The sequence below is a fragment of the Penicillium mononematosum genome (assembly GCF_028829835.1).
Source record: "Penicillium mononematosum strain IBT 11891 chromosome Unknown utg000003l:1.0-8172316.0:1.0-8177699.0, whole genome shotgun sequence".
Lineage (NCBI taxonomy): Eukaryota > Fungi > Ascomycota > Eurotiomycetes > Eurotiales > Aspergillaceae > Penicillium > Penicillium mononematosum.
The window spans coordinates 814,567-831,192 of record NW_026643273.1 but is presented as its reverse complement, the minus strand read 5'-3'; the positions used below and the strand labels follow the sequence as shown (position 1 = coordinate 831,192).

General features: G+C 48.1%; 8 protein-coding genes across 8 annotated transcripts; 6 read left to right on the top strand and 2 right to left on the bottom strand.

The window, feature by feature from the left end:
• Positions 1 to 413: 413 nt before the first annotated feature.
• On the top strand, positions 414 to 1,594 carry N7519_005222 (uncharacterized protein; the record flags this gene model as incomplete). The annotated part of the gene is made up of 2 exons (XM_057291998.1): positions 414 to 1,053; positions 1,116 to 1,594. The coding sequence occupies 2 exons, from the start codon at positions 414 to 416 to the stop codon at positions 1,592 to 1,594; spliced, it is 1,119 nt and encodes a 372-aa protein (XP_057146809.1).
• Positions 1,595 to 2,436: 842 nt separating this feature from the next.
• On the top strand, positions 2,437 to 3,772 carry N7519_005221 (proline dehydrogenase family protein; the record flags this gene model as incomplete). Its single annotated transcript, XM_057291997.1, has 2 exons — positions 2,437 to 2,903; positions 2,959 to 3,772. 2 exons carry the CDS (start codon positions 2,437 to 2,439, stop codon positions 3,770 to 3,772), a joined length of 1,281 nt encoding a protein of 426 aa, XP_057146808.1.
• A 1,844-nt stretch (positions 3,773 to 5,616) lies between these two features.
• On the top strand, positions 5,617 to 6,620 carry N7519_005220 (fungal specific transcription factor domain-containing protein; the record flags this gene model as incomplete). The annotated part of the gene is made up of 4 exons (XM_057291996.1): positions 5,617 to 5,692; positions 5,741 to 5,916; positions 5,967 to 6,153; positions 6,205 to 6,620. The coding sequence occupies 4 exons, from the start codon at positions 5,617 to 5,619 to the stop codon at positions 6,618 to 6,620; spliced, it is 855 nt and encodes a 284-aa protein (XP_057146807.1).
• Positions 6,621 to 7,754: 1,134 nt separating this feature from the next.
• N7519_005219 (uncharacterized protein) lies at positions 7,755 to 8,245 on the bottom strand (the record flags this gene model as incomplete). The annotated part of the gene is made up of 2 exons (XM_057291995.1): positions 7,755 to 8,080; positions 8,131 to 8,245. The coding sequence occupies 2 exons, from the start codon at positions 8,243 to 8,245 to the stop codon at positions 7,755 to 7,757; spliced, it is 441 nt and encodes a 146-aa protein (XP_057146806.1).
• Positions 8,246 to 9,315: 1,070 nt separating this feature from the next.
• N7519_005218 (Serine/threonine-protein kinase HT1) lies at positions 9,316 to 9,952 on the top strand (the record flags this gene model as incomplete). Its single annotated transcript, XM_057291994.1, has 2 exons — positions 9,316 to 9,623; positions 9,646 to 9,952. The coding sequence occupies 2 exons, from the start codon at positions 9,316 to 9,318 to the stop codon at positions 9,950 to 9,952; spliced, it is 615 nt and encodes a 204-aa protein (XP_057146805.1).
• Positions 9,953 to 10,254: 302 nt separating this feature from the next.
• N7519_005217 (flavin reductase family protein) lies at positions 10,255 to 11,315 on the top strand (the record flags this gene model as incomplete). The annotated part of the gene is made up of 2 exons (XM_057291993.1): positions 10,255 to 10,292; positions 10,343 to 11,315. The coding sequence occupies 2 exons, from the start codon at positions 10,255 to 10,257 to the stop codon at positions 11,313 to 11,315; spliced, it is 1,011 nt and encodes a 336-aa protein (XP_057146804.1).
• Positions 11,316 to 12,017: 702 nt separating this feature from the next.
• N7519_005216 (uncharacterized protein) lies at positions 12,018 to 12,545 on the top strand (the record flags this gene model as incomplete). Its single annotated transcript, XM_057291992.1, has 2 exons — positions 12,018 to 12,139; positions 12,248 to 12,545. 2 exons carry the CDS (start codon positions 12,018 to 12,020, stop codon positions 12,543 to 12,545), a joined length of 420 nt encoding a protein of 139 aa, XP_057146803.1.
• A 401-nt stretch (positions 12,546 to 12,946) lies between these two features.
• On the bottom strand, positions 12,947 to 16,593 carry N7519_005215 (uncharacterized protein; the record flags this gene model as incomplete). The annotated part of the gene is made up of 4 exons (XM_057291991.1): positions 12,947 to 13,293; positions 13,371 to 13,662; positions 13,712 to 16,467; positions 16,518 to 16,593. 4 exons carry the CDS (start codon positions 16,591 to 16,593, stop codon positions 12,947 to 12,949), a joined length of 3,471 nt encoding a protein of 1,156 aa, XP_057146802.1.
• Between the last annotated feature and the right edge of the window lie 33 nt (positions 16,594 to 16,626).

Here is a 16,626-nt window from a genome sequence, read left to right as displayed (position 1 = left end):
GTCTGGGAACAATATAAGGAATAATTGAATTTCTATATCTTCATGGAAGGCACAGCGCCACACTGTATTGAATGGACAATACTATTGACGCTAATGCAGCAGTAAGCAGCAACAACCACAACCACAATCACAACCACAACCACAAAGCCACAACATCGTGGCAAGTAATCATTGGCAGCAAAGCTGATGCTTACCGGAATCAATCGGCTAAGCAGGTTTTGTCCATCTCCCGTGGAAGGTTCTCCAAATTGCAAACCCTTGGTCCCAGCCCCGGATGAATCCTCTACTTTATTTTGATCATATCTCACTATAATTTGCTGATTACCTTTATCGCACGCCTGATTTTTTTCGAAGCTATATTGCTCTACGGAGCCCTCACGTAGTGTCCCCGAATGTCGGCCGCTCATCGAAAAATGCGGCGACGCAACAGCGACCTAGAAGCCGGAGAATCTCATGCAACAGAGCGTGGGGATATCGCAAATATAATCAATCTGAGTGACTTGATTTCCTTGTCTATTCCAGAATCAATCGCGGAAAACTCTCTTCCGTCACTGCATGTTCATCTCAAAGATCAGGCCGATATCCAGGAACATAGTGCAAACACAGCAACCTCTGGCGCTTCGACCGGCACGCTCGAAAATGCCGACGCCCATAGCCAGGAGCATGATCCAAACACGACAACACCTGAAGCTTTCACCAGGACAATCGAAGATGCCAAGCCCCATATCCAGGAACATAATGCAAACACAACTATCTCTGGAGCTCCTATCAGATCACTCGAAGATGCCAAGACCCGACAAAAAGAGCTTGGAAAGGCCAAATTGTCCAGTTTGGGCTTCTATGATCGGTTGCTTAACACCGGGTTGCCTGGTCTGTATTGGACCAGTGGGACTCGAAATAATAAGTCCTACAATATTGCACTGAGCACGTTGCAGCGAATGGTGATACACGAACTACAACGCAAACTTGTATCGAATGTGAAAGATATTGTCAGAGCACACGAAGTAACGGAAGCTTCGATGGCAACTGCTCAAGATTTGCTGACACAATACAGTATGCTCCCTACCAAGGTTTCTACAGACAATGGGCTACATTCTAACGACTCTAAATATTAGCTAACGCAATCCGTGACTATGATTTCATGACCGAAAAGCTTACCGCAACGGATGTAATTGGTGAGAGAGATCCATTCTTGATTACCACGAGAGATACTCTGGGCAAGTATGTTATGAAAGACGCTTCTCTTACTCCAAGGGGTATGCGACTCTACGCGGAAGACCATAACCGTTACAAGCGTGGGCTGAATATTCTCCCTGGGTCTTCTCGTAATATCCACCGCCGAAGGTCGAGCGCGTCGCAGTTGTGGAACCGGCTTTGGATGGGACTTTGTGGTGGATTGGCTCTTATTGCACCTATGTTACTTATGGTTCTACACAAAGATCAAGCTACAACTCTGGCGACGGCTAGTATAGCTACTATGCTGTTTGCTTTGGGATTGGCTTACCTTGGAACGAACCTTAAAGGTCAGGAAGTGCTAGCAGGTGTGTCTGCGTATGCTGCAGTCCTGGTTGTGTTTGTCGGAACAAATTCGTAGGGATTATCTGAATTTGATATTAAAGGTTCAACATCCGAGATAATACTTTAATGGTTTTGGATATTATTTTTGCTACATGCTTACATATGGTTTCCTTCTCCCCTGTGGTAGTGAGAATAGGTGCATTCCGATACCGATACCATACTAGTAGCGATGGGACTTCTAAGGTTGTGGCCCCGCAGTATGAACGCAACTTCAGATATCACTAGATAGTACTAAAGATTAACATCTAGACTGAATCACCGAAGCAAAAGATAAACGAGTCCCTGGAAATACTAAAGGCCAAAAAGCACACCAAGACCGTCGCTGATCAACCCCACCTACCCTGGAAACGTAATGGAAACCAACCCTGCAACCTCGAACTGGATCGGTACTTGAACTCGGGCAATGGTATCGTGCGGAACTGCTTTCCTGGGCAGTACAATGATAGCAAAGTCCCGTGAAGGAGATGATTAGTTGGCATCGCGGGACAGGATTCTTGGTCCGGCAACCCCTCCTTCCATCGGAGTCGTGCTCCGATGGAAGACCAGCTGACTATCGGTAACCCCATAGTTGGGTAGCTAGTAGCGGTCTGATAAAGTAATATACAGACTAGAAGAAGTATCTACTTAGAATAGTATTCCGTGGGAGCGACCTGAGTTGGGTGAAAGTGATTGCTATCTTGAATTCTTTTATACAAAGCACAAGTGCAACCTTATACCTGTTTGTTTGTGCTCTTTACTCAAGCCAATATGTTACCTCGTTCTACTCTTATGAGACCCCCTCATGGCTTCCCCGTCAAAATCTTACCGACCTTGGTTTGCCGACTTCATTCGACAAAATCTCATTTTCATGACGCCGCGATGCCAGCTATCAAACCACCCGTCGAGGTCTCATCCATGGCCCGAATGCCGACGAAGCTCCTGCTACGGTCTTTGCTTTTGACTTCGTTAATGACATCCAAGCTATTCTTACGACCTGCGCTAGCATTGATGGGCGTCATTGCGACATCGAAATCCCCGCTATTGAACCCAGATCGGAACCTACCCTTGAACAAGATTCTTCGATGGACGGTCTACAACCACTTTTGTGCTGGAGTAAACAGAGAAGAAGTCTTGAAAACTGTGACAGAGGTTAAGAAGATGGGATTTCAGGGCATCATCTTGGGATATTCGAAGGAGATAGTGTTGGATCACGACGAAATGCTTTCGACCGATGAGTCTGGCACATCCCAATACAGCGACAAATGCTATCAGGTAGTTGAGGACTGGAAAGAGGGAACATTGGAGACACTGCATATGATTGGGCCTGGTGACTTCCTTGGCGTGAAGTAAGTATGAAGCTCTGTACTCTCGTCCTATGCATGTAATCTGATCCTTTGCCAGATTGACTGGCGCGGGCCCTATTGCAGTGGATGCGATGGCAGCACGCAAGCCTATGCCAGAGGCTATGGTCAAAGCCGTGGATGAGATTTGCATCGAGACAGAAAAGCAAGGCTCACGTCTGTGGCTGGATGCAGAGCAACAAGTCTTGCAAAAAGGTCTCGATGACTGGGCAATTGAAATGATGCGCAAACATAACAAATCACGGACACCAATTGTCTACAACACTATCCAGGGCTACCTCAAGGGATCGAAGGCGAACCTTGACCACCACCTCACCTTGGCTGCACAAGAGGGCTGGAGCCTGGGTATCAAGTTGGTTCGAGGGGCATATATTGAGCATGAAACACGTTCTCTCATTCATGACACCCAGGCGGATACAGACCGGTCCTACGACCTCATCGCCGACACCTTGCTTTGTCAACGAATGCCCGATGGGAAGGAGGACCTCCCATTCCCTAACGCCGCTCTTTTCCTCGCAACCCACAACGCCGCTAGTGCAACCAAAGCGATTTCTACACACCAGGATAGGCTTCTCGCCAATAAACCTACAGTCATGCTGGAATGTGGACAAATCCAAGGCATGGCCGACGAGCTCAGCTGTGAACTGGTGCAAAACTACGAACGTGCTCTCGAACAATCCTCTGCTGCGAGCTTGACTATGCCAAAAGCTTTCAAGTGCCTGCCTTGGGGCTCAGTTGCTGAGTGCATGGGATATCTGCACCGCCGAGCAATCGAGAATCGTGGGGCGGTGGAACGAACACGACACATGGTGACCGCATTGCGCCGTGAGTTGTGGCGAAGGATCGTCGGTTGAGTCCCGAAGATGTTTTAGTGGTTAGATACCCAATGCAAAACATAGCCAATCAGCCTTTAGATCCCACTAAGTATGCACAGTTCATGCACGACGCCAAATAAATCAAGGCAAAATCAATGCCGTTAGGGTCTCACCAATCATGTGATGGATTGAGATAGACGGTGACACTGTTATCTCTGATAAGGGAAGTCGGAACCCAATCCCGACTTTTACCCCGCACTCTGCAGCATTTGATATCGGAGACTCGCCCCGGAAGCACAGACTATCTTCACAATTGTTCTATACATCATCCCGGCGTGCCAATCCGATATGCCACCAACACCTAGGCAGACAAGAACAAAAAAATGCCAGAAGGCGTGAGTTAATCGATTGGCCCAAAAAGCAGAATACCAAACTTATATTATAACAAGGTGTGAGCGATGTCGATCAATGAAGGTCAAATGCTCGGGGGTTAGCCCTTGCACGAGATGTGCACGAAAGAAGAAGCACTGTCACTTTCCCGTGGAGGAGGTTCGGGTCTCCGTGTCGGAACGGTGAATACCTCCAACTGGCTACACTATCCTTACTAATGCGTACGAGGTACCTGCGAGAGCTAGAGGAACACATATCCAGAAGCGGAAACTCCGGGCGACATGGGCCCCCAGCACCTCTTGATCACAGTCCCTTAAGGAGATACACTGTTTACAGGCGATCAGAATGTTGACGTTCCTCCCACCCCTCAAGCATCTAGCACACTGCTAGACAACCAAGCGGATATTGGATGGCGTTCAATGTCAATCGGTATGCTGCACCCTTTTTCTGTATGTGTGTTTGCGTTTGATGTGCTGATCGTCGTTTGCTTTCAGGGATTGCGGCACCCCTGCATACTCCACGGGCCTCTCAAAGAGAGCATGAGACAGAAAGTGGCGCAGAACAAGACAATCACCAATCAAGATTCTCTCAGAATCCTTTGGTTGACCGGGATCCATCATTTGCCCAGACACCAGATGGCCGATTTTGTGGGTGTTTAATCTATCGTCTTGCGCCAACTTATTACTAACTTGAATATCGAAGGGTACATGGGGCCAACATCGTCATGGTCCTTTTGTCGTCGTGTCCTTGCTCTGATAGGAAGAAAAGTACCCGAATCAAATTGTCCACCAGATCCATTTCACATTGATGGCGTGGCATTCAAGTTGACCTGGCGACCATATCCTCCAGACGAAATACCTGATGTCACCAATCTGCCACCGTTGGACTATGCACTCTTCTTATTCAACACAGTCAAGTTCTATTTTGGATTCCTTTCTTTTATGATTGACGAACATGCTTATTTGCAGGATCTGCATGAATTCTACCGGGACCCACCAGCGAAAGCCGCCTCCAAAAGACCTTGGTATTGTCAATACTTACTTGTTCTTGCCTTTGGAAAGGCGTTCCTGACACAGAGGAATCCTTCTGGGACACCGCCTGGTCATCAATACGCATCGCGGGCGATGGCTCTGTTGCCTGATTTGTCGGGAGTTGACGAAGATCCTTTGGCTTGTATCCAAGCACTCAGCCTAGGGGCAGTGTATCTCCAGTCAATAGATATGAGAAGAGCAGCCTTTCAGCATGTGGGTTTCATCATCCCTCACTAGTACTGATTCGTCTAATTATGTGAACAGATAGGGCATGCCTTGCGGGGCTGTATCATCGAAGGAATACACAGACATGTGCCAGAGGAGATATGTGGACCGGAGTTGTCCAAACGATGCAGAACAATCTTTTGGGTGGTTTATATGTTGGACCGAGAATTCTCTGCTTTAATTGGTGCTCCAAGCTCGATTAGAGATGAGGATATCACGGTTAAATTGCCAGCAGAGATGGATGATTCAGTTGAACAAGTCAATTTGACATTACACGTTCGGCTTTCCCGGCTTATGGCCACGATTCTAACAAGTGGGTCTTTGTCTAGTTGACATTAGATGGGATGCTAACAAAACCTAGCCGTTTACGGGGTTGGAAACGATTTCGATGACACGCTCGTTCGAAGTACACAGTCCATTCTCCACAGCATTGCCGAACTTTCATACGATCTAACAGAATTTTTAAACGCTCATTTCCACGGGCTAGTCAGTCGTGCTTCGAAAATGGCTATTCGGTTGATGCTAGCTCATCATCATGTGGGTTGTCCCCGGACCATTGATCTCTCGTCATAAACTAACAACAGCAGTGCGTGGTACTTACAACGAGACCGCTAGTGATGTGCGCACTCCACATGCATATTGAACGTACAGAGAGGCAAAAATCCCAAACAATCGGGTTATCCCCGCCTGTTGCATCCCTGCTACAATGCTGCGCCGATTCCGCCCAGACTATCCTCCAGACCCTTCGTACTCTAGCTGATGATGACTTGATGGGTATGGTTTACTAGCTGTGTTGAATACATTAATACTAATTCCGAGCTACAGATGCATTTTTACCATTCCAAATCGAAGACGCATCGTCCTCTGCATTTGTACTTTACCTGATCCGTGCAATTGCCCCATCGGCGATCTCAAACGATGCTTGGTGCGACAACCTGACGCTAGTGCTCGATAAACTAATTTCAAAGGGTAACCTGGCCGCGCCGCTTCGCAGGCTTGAACTCAGGCAATTGGAGCAAATACTCGCACCCTTGACGCCGAAATTGGCAAATCACAATTTGCCGCAAGTCAATCTGGACGAAGGTAACGAAATTCACGAAGATCATTATGGCTTCGATCACGAGGAGTTTGAGTGGGATCTACTGGGGCTCAATTCATCCGTCAGCCTTCCTCCGCGGGAATTATTGGATCTTGCAGATCAATTAGATGTGGAGGGGATCATGCAATCTGTTGGGGTTTGATATCTTGCAACTATTTAAACAAACTATACGATCTTCTACGGAATTCATGAACCCTGTTGGGGCATAACCACCTACAATTTCTCCAGTTTTGAAAGCTGAGCCAGCAGGTGCCTGCAGGGCCTTCCGCAGAAACCATACCCAAGACATTCAGGGTAGATGGCCAGGAAGTTGGCATGCTTGACGTCCGCTGGACGCATTTCTTGTCCAATACGAGCGAGCTCAAAGGGTTAGAAGTGACTAGGATTGTGCGGAGACAAAGATAACCTACAGTACTCCGATATGCGCCTTTCTACAGGTATGGTGCATGCATCGGTTGGGAAGGACCGTGCAAATGGGAGTCGACTTGGAACTGGCAAATGTTCAATAAAATGAAGAGGCTTCTGCCCAAGCTTGTGCCATACCATTTTTCACATCTTCAAATTGAAAAGCTTATATTTTGGAATCTGACATTGCCCGAGCGTGCCAGTTAGTTTCGGTTCCAGGGGTGGAAAGGTTTGAAGACGTCGAAATTAGAGCCTCACATGTAGAACCACCTAAATGTGCTAGGTAATATTTGGTCAATCTAAAAAGCCAGGGATTTATTCACACCACACCTACTATAATCCTCGCTGCATAGTTTATGTTTCAGTTCAATCTCACAAGTAGGGCTACACATTGCAGGGTTGCAGATTGTAGGGTTACAGAGTATACGACCGCAGACTGTAGTTCGTGGGCAGTGTGGTTCAACCTTACATAGATGGGAATGTTCGTCGTCTCGCATAGTTGGTGCATTTCATTCATATCGGGTTATTTAAGTATAAGTACAGATAGAGTACACAGTCCACCTTACACATTGTACTCTGTACTCTGTGCTCTTTAGCTATCACTGTAACCATGAGTGTATTATCGTCAAATCACGTCAAGTGTTGGTGTAAATTTCATGAAATATATGTGTCGCAATTACAGTTGGCATCGGCTTTGGACCTATTTTCTTATCATTCGAGACTTAGGCTTTCGATATTCTAAAACAAATAGGTCGCTGTCTTGCCAAGGTTTTCCAAGGCTATTAGCTTTGGGATCAGCTATCACATAGATACAAGATCTAAACCACGAATTGCCAAAGAAGCCAAAAAAGAAAAATGACCACAAACACACTTAAGTGCAGCTATCACTGCCAGCAACAAAGGTGCCATCCGAGTTCTCACAGCCACACTCTCCCGTCTGGGGGTCTTTAATACAAGTAGTGCCGTATCCAGTGCTGTTTCCGGCATCGCTCCAGTAGAATACCCAGTAGTCCGAATCCTCCTCCAATTCATCACTGGTAGGGGCAGTGCAGGTGTAAGCACTGCATGTGCCGTAGGGAGCACCGTTGTTTGCGTCGTATTGGTGGTCGGTCTCGAAGACGGCGAAAGTTTGGGTTTCGGATGTGCGAGTGTTGTGGGAGCACTCGGCTGCTTGGATGGCAGTGGAAACCTTGGCGGCTATTTCAAGTCAGTACAAGAACATGTCGTTCGTTCTCCTCACCACGCACCATCGCAGTTCAGGCTACTGGGTTTGTAGCCCTTGGTGTTTGACGAAGCTGGGTCGAGTGTCGCCGCTACAATAGCGGGTGCGGCAAGGAAGAAGATGGACTTGATCAAATGCATTTTGAGTGATAGTTGTTTTTAGCCTTGGAAGAGGATGATTACAGAAATACCTTGAAGCATAAAAGAGTTGAGATGTATTTACCTAGGTATATATATGCCCATCAAGCCCACATTTCGATCCCCTGAAACCTTGGAACATACGACCCGGAAGTTAATGGAGCTTAACTGACACAAAGCCATGCCCTTCGAAACAAGCCTATTAGGGCCTGGATCTAGTAGCTAAATTGATGAATAGGTAATTCTAGAGAATTCCTAGTCAGGGGGAGGGCCCACTTCAGCCTTTGATTAGCTGGGACCCATACAAAAACGTGTATCAGGTTTGGATTCGAAACAGCCAACGGCTGACGTTACAAGTGAACTCGTGGGTGGCTCTGCCAACAAAGATCTGGTCCCCCTTTTCGACCGCTTAGTCAGAGTAAAATAGTGCTCAGGTGGGACGGATGGCAGAGGATCGGGCACATTTGCCGCAGAGGGAAAGCCTTCCATCTAAAAATGGTATAGTTGCGAGATCAGTATTTAGAAGGTTACTGTTGGTACTCCAATTCATGTCGTCATTCTTGTGTGGTCTATTTTCGTATATATCCATGGATGTAACTATGCATGTAGCACATCCATCTATCCACGTATATTCAGTGGATGGACGGGTGTTTCCAACCCCAAGCGCTGACCACCTCCACCTAGGCAGGGCTCCAGACTTCATTTGTAGGTAATTACAAGGTTAAAATGCTCATGTGCTGGATTGATCACTCTCTGTCTTCTCCCTCCTCCTATATGCTCCAGCGTCCTTTTGGCAATGTCCTCCCCATTTGCTGATACAAATGGCAAGCCAATTCCTCAATCGCGGATTTTAGGGAATGGAAGCACGGCCCTTGTTGCACTTCAAGATGGCTTGGCCGTGAAGATGCCTCTGGGATATTTTTGGACATCCGAAGTAGACCTTGCATCTAATCTACATGTCATCAGAAGGGAGCAAGATGTCTACCGCCGTTTACAGCCTAATGAGGGTCCGTGTAGCGAGGCTGTTATCCGTTGTATCGGCCTTTTATCCAATGCCACTCAGCTTGCCTAATATGAAAAATGGTGATCTTCGCACTTTCTTGACGAAACATCAACCATCTCAATCGCAAAAGCTATTATGGTTTCGTGATATGGCATCTGGTCTTGCATACATCCACAGTCGGAGGGTCCTTGTTGTCGATATTGCGAGTCGAAACTTCCTTGTCGACTCTGACCTTTCCATCAAGTTCTGTGACTTTACCGAGTCTTTGATATTTCCAATTGAAACCGATATGAATACCGCCAAAGTCTTAGGATATACAGTTCAGATTGATCTGCATCTCCTTGGCGCTGTATTCTATGAGGTTGTAACTGGCGAAAAGTGCGATATTGATCTCTACCAGGAGGCAGAGGATCGGGCACATTTGCCGCAGAGGGAAAACTCTTCCATCCACTAAGGATGTATGGCTTGGTTCTGTGATTGAACTTTGTTGGACAGGCGGGTTCCATACTGCGGATTCATTACTACAAGCATTGGATTCGATTCACGATGTGCCCGAAAAGGAACCCCAGAACCAGCTCGTTGGTGAATTCTTACTGAGTCTCAATAGCTTTGTCACTCAGAGACCGACTGCCGTAACAATGGCTGGGCTTTTCACTATGGCAGCATTGTTGGTATGGGCTCAGAAACGAGCAAGGGCTCTAGTCTAATTAATCCCAAATACAAGCCAAATATATTCCCAAATCTATAACTCAAGCATCATAGCCTCTGGGTGCTCCAAGTACTTCTTAACCAGGAAGTGCATTTCGGCTGAACATGATTGAATATGACGAGGCAATGGTAGTCGTGGTCGTGATCATGGTGGTCGACCCTCTTTCAAGGTTAAGATGTTATCGTGAACATGTCGGATCGGGATCCCGAAATCGGAAGACGTACCCGGAATTTTTTTTGGATGTCTCAAAAGAGATCAAAAATAATTTGACGAGCTACCGAGTACTTTATTAGATCCAACATGGCTCATAAGAGAACAATTGGCCGCTTCATATCCCAGTATGTCGACCTTTGTTCGCAAGCGCAGCCAGTGTTTAACCTGAAACCAGGACTTGGAATTCGAACCCCATATCTATACCTCGCATTGGATCTCCATCACTGAACCGACTAAGAATGAGTTCCACTGCAACAGCCGTGGCATCGGAAGCTGAAACTGCTGCGGCACAGAAAAGCTATCAGATCGTGCAAGACACTGGCAATTTCGATGAGATCCAAGCCAAACGCCCAGACTTCGATCATTCCAAGCCCATCGAAGTAACCAAATCCCCAAATCCCAACTGGGAGTATGGACAAGGAGTACCCGATAATGGAGCCAGCCTAGCGCAAAAACATCATGAAATCGATCCCTACGCCTCAGATCGACCGATGATCAACAACTACCGCCTCCTTATCTCAGGGATCGCGCCTCGACCGGTAGGATTCCTAAGCACCGTCAACTCCAAGGGCGAAAAGAATCTCTCCCCATTCAGCTACTTCCAAGTTATCGATCACGATCCCCCAATGTTCATTGTTGGGTTCTCATCTCGACCCGGTCGGGTCAAAGACACCTACCGCAACCTCCGAGAGACCGGGGAGTGTGTGATCAACACAGTATCGGAGGACATGATCGAGGCAGTGAACGCGAGCTCTATTGATGCTCCGTACGGAGTCTCAGAGTGGGATGTATCGGGTCTACATGAGGCACCATCGAGGACGGTAAAGCCGTCCCGCGTCGCTGAGTCCGTGTTTAACATCGAAGGCAAGGTGGTTGATATCAAGGAGTTCACGGATCACCAACAGCCTGGGATGAGTCTCGCTGCAACTGTGCTCATCAAGGCTACCCGGTTTTGGGTCAAGGAGGGCACTGCCAATGAGGATTATAGTCATATTGACTTGGAGAAGTTGCGGCCGGTTGGTCAACTTGGTGGCATGTCTTATGGTCGGATTACATCGACTTTTGAGCACCCGCGCAAGAAGTGGAGTGATGAGGTGCCTAAGAGTGAAATTTTGGCTAAGCTGGATGCTGGTACGCCAGAGAAATGAGAAAGAATCTTGTACATATTGGTGCCTATTGGTGCCTGAGGTGCTATTTTTAGCCTTGTTTCTCAGGTGCCGACTATATTTAGTGGACAGCCCTGGAGGATTGTGAAGAATATTCCCTGCTCAAGATAAAAGCCATGTTCAATTCGTAGGGATATACTCCGTACAATATTCGAAATCGGATCCAACGAAGTATTCAAGACCAATCACACCATAGTGGAACTGACAATCCCTGGAGATGTCAGTAAGGAAGATCATTGGAGACAGATCTTCCAGGGTTCTATGTAATTGTATACAATTTTATATCAATTTTATATTAATTTAACGTTCAAGAAATCAGTTAAGCAAATGCCCATAAAAAATAAGGAATGTAACCCCATATTCTAACCAGAAACCGAAATAAGCCACCCCCTTTTTCATCGTTTGATACAACGAATCAACTTCAATCCTGGAGAACTCCGCACGAGAGTCATTTGGGTCATTAGAAGCGATATGCACTCCTAAACATAGCTCGTTTGTGCCGTTTGTTTCTATTTTATTTCTGTTTTTCTCTAAGACATCTTAAGACAATCTGTTGTTCACTTATTCGGATATTTCTTCCACTTCCACTCCCTTGTATCCCTTCTGATCCCAGAACCCCTTCACTCTTTTATTTCCTGGTTCTTATCAAAATACACTCTTTTAAAAAAAGGAAACATTTGGATCATGCTCCCCACACTCCTTACCGTCTTCCGCCGCGACTGCAATGGCGACGAAACCATGTCCAGCTGCACAAAGCCCACCAGCGCGGCAGTGACGATCGGCATTCCCGCTGCGATATCAGGGGTGTAAGTCCATATCACCGCCTTCATCACCCTAGTCCGACACCACCTACACTTCCAGGGCTATACCCCAGAACTTATATCCCCATAATAACAGAACTAATTATATCTCAGTCTCCTCCTAACCGCCATTATCGTCCTGATAGTCCTCTACCATAAGCGCATGCGCCGTGATAATCGCGAAGACCTGGAAGACCGTCAACGCGACTCAGGCTTCTATGCTCGCTACGCGACACAGCGATTCGGCACGGAGGGGGCACCGCCATCGAATGGTCGGCCCTATGCTTCTGAGTCGCGGCGTAGCTCTGGAGACTCGATCTTTGACTTTAAGCAGGATCATGGACCCTATCACCTTGCCCAATTCAGTGGTCCTGAGGTGCCGAAGCCCGTGGCTACTAGGGTTGTTTCCTAGTCAGTGCGGGGTTGATATGTTTCTCGTAAGTTTTGATCGATATGACCAAAAGGAAGTTGGATGCTGACTTTCGTTAGGTGCCTGCTGGTCGGGACGGTTTTATTCTGCGGCGCTTCTTATGGGTGAGCCTGCTGGTTTCTGAGGTTCTTGTCCTCTTCAATGTACTTTATGACTTTCGAGCGATCTGAGCCATAGCACAATAGCGAATTATCTTTTCTTTTTCCCTCTGCACAATATCCGCGTTTGGAGCGATGTAGATAAATGTCTTTGTTCGAAAGCGAAGACTGGTATAAATAGTAGATAAATAGTACATACGTAGATACTGAAACAGGTAGCTATATCGTTCGTCTTAAGATCGTTTTCATAAATAATACATTGGATCGTGCATAACACGAAACCAATCACTCGCCATTCTCCATGACCCGGCCATCCAAGACATGGTCACTGCGCTCAGGGGATGGCTCAACCATAGGTTGGACATGGAAATACCCCATCTGGAACAAGACATGCTGCCACTCTGGTCCTGCAGTGCCTTGCACTTTGTAGTAAGGCGTGTCTAGAGCGAACCATCTCTCCTTACGCGTTGAGGCTTTGTCGCCTCCTTCGAGGGCCGCACGACTAGCACGTGTCGTGCGTGAGCGCTTCTCGCCGCGCCCTTGCTCCTGCGCCGTGAGTGCAAACAGCCTCTCGCGGTATTGTTGGAGGCGACCATCGAAGACCATGATGGCGCGGATGTATGGAGCCAAGTCTTCCGTGATAGGTGCCACTCCATTCTCGAATGAGGGGCGTGCCGGGCGGTTGGTGTGGGGTTTGAGTAGTTGGCACGCATGATGGGTTCAAAGATGCGCTGGAATTGAGGGAGAGTGGATGGAGGGGTTGGCGGGGGTATTGCAGACCCGGTGGCGTTGCTCAAGGCGCGGTTCGCGTATAAAGATTCCAAGTCTTCGGCGGTTGTGCGACGGAAAGTTCTGCTTATCAAGGCATCGAAGGTAGTGCCGACAGCTTCACTGAGTGATGAATACTCCGCTCGTAGCTCTGTGTGCAGGAGTGGGTAATTGTCAAGATAGTTGGATTTATAGCCTTCTCGCGGCGGTGGGGCGGATATATCAATAACATCCTGTTCAACTATTAGCTGGTGTTTCTGTGGACGTTTCGATCACACTCACGTTGCTCGCATCCATTGGAATATTGGAGCATAGGATATCGAGAGAACTTCTCATGTCATAATAATCCGCTTCCCGGCACAGCATGTCAAGTTGCGCTGTCTTGGGAGTAGACTGAAATTCACCAGGGGCCAGAAGTTCAATTTCATTCCTCCCAGCCATGTCTTCGGAATCTTGCAAGCCGAGACCCCACGATTGAAAGCTGTTGTGGATGATTTCCGTCTCTTCATCCAAGCCTTGGGTCACAATCATATCACGATTGAACCAACCCATATATCGCTCGTAGGTGTTGAGGCTTAGAACCCGAAGTCGGTCCCCATCATGATCCACGTTCGACCCAGGTGGCCAACTAGGAAGCAGCCAATCCAAGCCCGCTTTCTCGCTACCAACACCCATCTGACACCAGAAGTTCAGATCCATCAATGACTTCCGAAGGTCCATTCCGGATCCTTGATAAAGTCTGGTGACGGCTTCTCTCTTTAAAATATGCCCCTCGTTGGCGGCAACCAAAAGTAAGTAATCCACGCCGAAGTCGGGAGCAGGCTTGCGGTATCGTAGTATAGCATGAAGAGACATATCCTGGGTAGGGATTAAGCTCTCATCGTTGCAGGTGATGACAATCGGTCGTTTAGATTGGCTGATGAGAGTCAAGACACCAGTCCAGAATTGCCGATCCTCATCAAAAAGGATATCGGCTTCTTCGAGCAGGATCAAAGACTGCTTCTGCTCCCGAGGTCGTTTGGGCGTAGTTTCGGGCTTAGGGCTAGGTTCGCCAGACTGGGAGACCGGGTTGCTAGTTTTCGAGGATGGGCCTTTGAAAAAGCTCTTCAGCTTGTTTTGCTTGGCAGAATCCTTGTCGTTGTTTGTTGGGTTCTCGGATTCGTTGAGGAGATGAACAAGGTGATTCTGCGTCATATCTCCGACCCGCTCCAGCATATCTCGGGCACTGCGTCGGCTTCCAGCATTTATCTCAAAGACTTCAAAATCAAGCTCTTTTGCAACGGCATAGACAGAAGCGGTTTTGCCGGAGCCAGCCGGCCCGCTAAGAAGAATCACATTGGTCATCGGACTCTTTCTTTCTACTCCATGTAAACCAGGTGCTATGTCTCCCGACCTGACGACTGTCCGTTGAGGCGTTGTGGTCACACCGCCTGCTAGCTCATCATCTGAGCCAGAGAGATTGTCCATCTCAGAGGCCTCCTCTTCGCTTGACACAACGAAACCATCGAGTTTGTCGGCTTTCTGGCGCTTTTTCGCCTTTTTCTCCCGCCTCGATTTGGATTTCGCATTCTCCTTCGACGATTTCCCGGTGTCCACCGCTGTGATCTTGAGGTGCCGTAGCCAGTCTCGAAGCATCTGTGGTTCGCGGCCAAGCTGAAGGACGTCATCAGCTGACTGAGGGGCGTACTTGTGTGTCCAAAGCTGCGGTTCGTAGGTTGCACAATCGAAAGCTGAAACTGACGTGAGTAGGGCAGATCGAAGTCTCGCAAGAGGCGGACTAGAAGAATCCCAAGGAAATTGGCGGTTTGGTGAGGACCACGACATCTGTCGTTCCATTGCCGTATGCAAGACTTGGCTGCTTGCAACGTGTCGGATGGGATGCCGAAGAATAGCTAGGGCATCATAGTCCTGTTTGGACAGACGGGCGATCCTCCTTGCTTCAGCTGTTCCGGCTAGAAGAACATTTTCTTCGTCTCTAATTGAGATAGCTGCAATCTTCGATTTTTTTTGGTCTTGCGTAGTATGCCAGACACGATTATTAACATCTGGGGGTGGCTGAACGTCTCTGACATGCACGAGATCTCGCGGTGGCCAAAGGGGATCAAGCAGTTCGGGAAACTTGGATACACGGCGGGGAAAGCTAGTAAAGGAGCTGCCCGAAGCTGCTACTATCCGCTTCGCCCCAGCTGTGGTCCGGCTTGAAGGCACGCTCGCGCTGATATCCGGATTGTCCGATTGAGATCCATTTGGACTCCCGGGCCCGAGTTTTTGTGCTGTTTTCTTGCTGAAAAACGGATGTGTGGGCTTTTCGGGTTGGCTTTTCGTCTTGCGCGGTTGAACAGAGGGTATAGAGGCAGGGGGTTTTTGAACCACTCGGCCACCTAAGATATTATCGATCAACTTCCCGAGGTTCCTTTCTGTGGCAACACTATACTTGATCGTCGCCACCTTGCTCCTAGCCTTTCGTGGCCTCCCCCGCTTCCCTGGCGCTCCTTTTCTTGTCTCTCGGGGAGGACTAGAGGCGGGTGACGACAGGAACCCTCCCTTCGAATTCAGTCTGAGGGTTTTCTGTCTTGCCGATGTTCTTGCAACTCGACCCTCCGGCTTCTCCTTCTCGGCAGGTGTCAATAATCGGGTTTCATCTGCATGAAGTTGAGTCTCCGCCGGTGGAAGCTCGGGCTGAGGTATAGGCAATTTGATTTCGGTCTCGAGAGAACGATCGGTTGAAGAAGGGTTATTGTTCATCACGCTGTAGCCGAGCCATTCTGACAGACCTGCACTGGAAGTAGGCGTGGGTTCAGTGGGTTGGGTTGTGTCCATTCTTCGCCTCTTCCTCCGATCCTCGTTCAGGTCTTCCTCAAGATTCACAGAACTCTCATTGTTTATCTTGGGGACATTTAAACCGCAGTTCTCCAGGGTATGTAGCCCCTGCTCATGCGTGGAGCTTTGGCTGCTTATCGGTGGAAGCTCGTGTACATGGGTATTCACGGGGGATATTGGCTCGTTTGAGGGTTTAGATTTAACCGAGACACCAAATTCTAGACATTGTAAGCTCGGATTCACCTGCGGCTATGGGACACATTCTGACCTTGTCGGAAGAAGGGATGTATGACTTGCTGTCCGTCGGTTCCCATAGCCATTGGTAGGTTGGATACGATGCCCATGTGAAGACAATCAGTTGATCCCTGGGGAGAGAT